General features: G+C 44.6%; 1 protein-coding gene across 1 annotated transcript in view; it reads left to right on the top strand.

Moving 5' to 3' along the window:
• Window positions 1–1,734, top strand: part of LOC148431179 (cysteine and glycine-rich protein 1) — a 24,122-nt gene extending 22,388 nt beyond the window's left edge. The window contains exon 6 of the mRNA XM_088466238.1: window positions 1,245–1,734. Within this exon, the coding sequence (XP_088322364.1) occupies window positions 1,245–1,321 (77 nt within the window). The 3' untranslated portion in view covers window positions 1,322–1,734. The remainder of the gene's footprint in view (window positions 1–1,244) is intronic.
• The last annotated feature ends 877 nt before the right edge of the window (window positions 1,735–2,611 follow it).

Below are 2,611 nucleotides of genomic sequence, written 5' to 3'. Positions count from 1 at the left end.
TTGCCCATGCAGTGAGATAGCCCTTTGCTGTGTTTTGTTTTTCCATAGCAGGAAACTGTTGTGATGGTCATTGATAGAAACCGAGAAAAGCTGGCGTTAAGTGTTGTGCTGAAGAGGCTAGCTTAATAAATTGAAGCTGATGTTTTATGCTGTATGTTTACTATGGGTTCTATAGCAACATGTTGTTAAAAAGCCTGACATTGATACCTTAGTAGTCTTAAGTGTGCAGTTTAAATCTATTCAGGAAGCCAATAGAGTATTGTTTCTCCAGTAGTAATAAGACCAATAACCTGAAAATCAGACAGCTCTTAGGGCCTGATTCAGAGTTGGGAATAGAGCATACTTGCCTACTATTAATTTGCGCTCCCCGGGAGAAGCCTGGGGAGAGGCAGCAGTGATGTGGGCGGGGTCGAGCCATTCACGTCATTAGGCCCCGCCCCTCACGGCAAAACACCCGCAAATTGCACATATATTAATAGTGGCGGGGCCAAATGACGTGATTATACTAGAATTGTCATTAAGCCCCGCCCCCTAACGACGGACCGCGGATTGTAGGTAAGATTCTGCCCACTTCACTAGGAAGTGGGCAGGATGCGGGAGAATTGCCTACACTGCCGGGTGTGCGGGAGGTTACCCGAAAAAAACGGTGAGAAATAGCACTTAACTGTGTACCTGGACAAACCATGTTGCAATGCAAGGGGTGTAAGTATATATATATATATATATATATATTATATATTTTTTTTTTTTGCATGTAGGGAATTCTGGCTGCTTTTACATGTAGCCCAGAAATACTGCACAGCTTTATTATTACTCTACAATATAGATGTCAGTCTAAATCTCTGCACATTTTAAATCTGCCCCACCTGCTGTGCAACATGGTTTCACCAAGATGATCAGTTGAGAGAGATATCTCTCTATTTCCAAAGCTGAATCAGGCACTTAGTTGCCTCTTATTAATAACTGGCCATGGTGATTGCCATCTCTCAGATGTAATTCACTTTGCCACTTCCACAATCAACCGGTTAGGATCAATTTTTTTTTTTTTTTTTTTATGAGCTACACTTTTTTAATTTTTTATTTTTTTTCCCCCCCTGTTTCCTTTATATTCGTCTGTATACTTTATGTGCTAGGTCAATTGTTTTACAGGTTTTCTTTTATACTTTGTGTGTTTTTATTTTTTGTTAACGTTTTTATTGTATTTTAAAGTTTCTCTCTCTTTTTTTTTTTTTTTCCTTCCCCAGCATGTTACGCAAAGAACTTTGGTCCAAAAGGCTTTGGTTTTGGTCAGGGTGCTGGAGCACTAGCCCACACATCATAAATGCTCTGTAATGCAACAGTATATCTGCACCTGTGTCATCAATAGAAGTTAAACCATCAATGGCAGACGCTGCTGCTTTCCACTGTTATGAATTATATGCCGCAGCTTTGACTATGCAATATGCGTTTGACATATATAATATATATGTATTGCATATGCTTAAACAAACTCAAAACTGAAAAGACATGTATTTAAATAGCTCTTGTTGTTGCCTTGTAAACACTAAAGCCTGAACATTGCATTGCTGTATGTTCTTAGATCTTTTTCTGTGGCTGTTGCTACTAATAGGCTTATTGAAGAATTGAAAAGGCAATTGTAAAGAGTAGCTGTGTGATTGCTTTTAGTTTTGTTTTATGTTGTCACAATTAAGTAGTGGTATTCACCTAAATATATTAAAGGAATATTTATATCGCCACGTGGATCATTATTTCACCTGAAGGTGGAGTTAACCCACAATGCCTTTTTGGAGCTTGGTACATATGTTAGACCACAGTCCCCATTGAGAAGTATAGGGACTGTGGCCCTTATTCAGACACGTATGCTATGAAAGAGCGCTTGCTCTGAATCTGGGCGTTTTTTATTTTTCTTTCTTTTTTTGTGCGGCCTCCTGGCCGCTCGCATAGCTGTGGGTGACCACCCACAGCTATTGCGAGCGGCCAGGATGATGGTCGCGATGGTCGAGACCATCGCGACCATCGGGCTTGCGACGAGACCCTTGTGGTAGGGTCTCCTGGCCGTAAGCCCCAGAGAGCTTCTGGCTCTAATAGAGCCGGAAGCTCTCCCACTGACATCACCAGCTTGGGAACGCCTCCGTTTGTGAAGCCACCCCCCTGCCACGCCTACAAAACGGGGCGAGCTGTCGATCAACATCGACAGCCGCCCCTTTTGTAGTGAGCCATGGAGCAGAGCACACCATCGATCCGCTCGCGAGCGCTCAAGTGCTTGCGAGCGGGTCTGAATCCGGTCCTGTGGTCTGAAGTGCTAATTGGCCTTTTGCATTAGACATAAGACCAGCAGTGGCTCCCTCCCTCTTACCTGAGGGGGGTTGTTGCTGGTCTAACCATGGCCGACCAGGTCCCGGCGCCTGCGCAATAGATCTGGCAAGCGCCAGGACCGGCGCATGAGCAGCAGTGGTGCCGCACATGCACATGACACCGGCTTCTGGGGGATGCATTCACTGCAGCCCCGAGAAGCCATGTAGGGCTGCCCGAAAGGCAAAGCAGTGGCTTCCACTGGCAGCTGCTTTCTTCTAATCGCAGCCCGGACTGGCATTCCCATGGGGAGGAGACA

Source organism: Taudactylus pleione, unplaced genomic scaffold, assembly GCF_031769625.1.
Source record: "Taudactylus pleione unplaced genomic scaffold, aTauple2 ptg002708l, whole genome shotgun sequence".
NCBI classification, from domain to species: Eukaryota; Metazoa; Chordata; class Amphibia; order Anura; family Myobatrachidae; genus Taudactylus; species Taudactylus pleione.
Note: the sequence above shows the minus strand (reverse complement) of the source record. Positions and strands in the feature narration are given on the sequence as shown.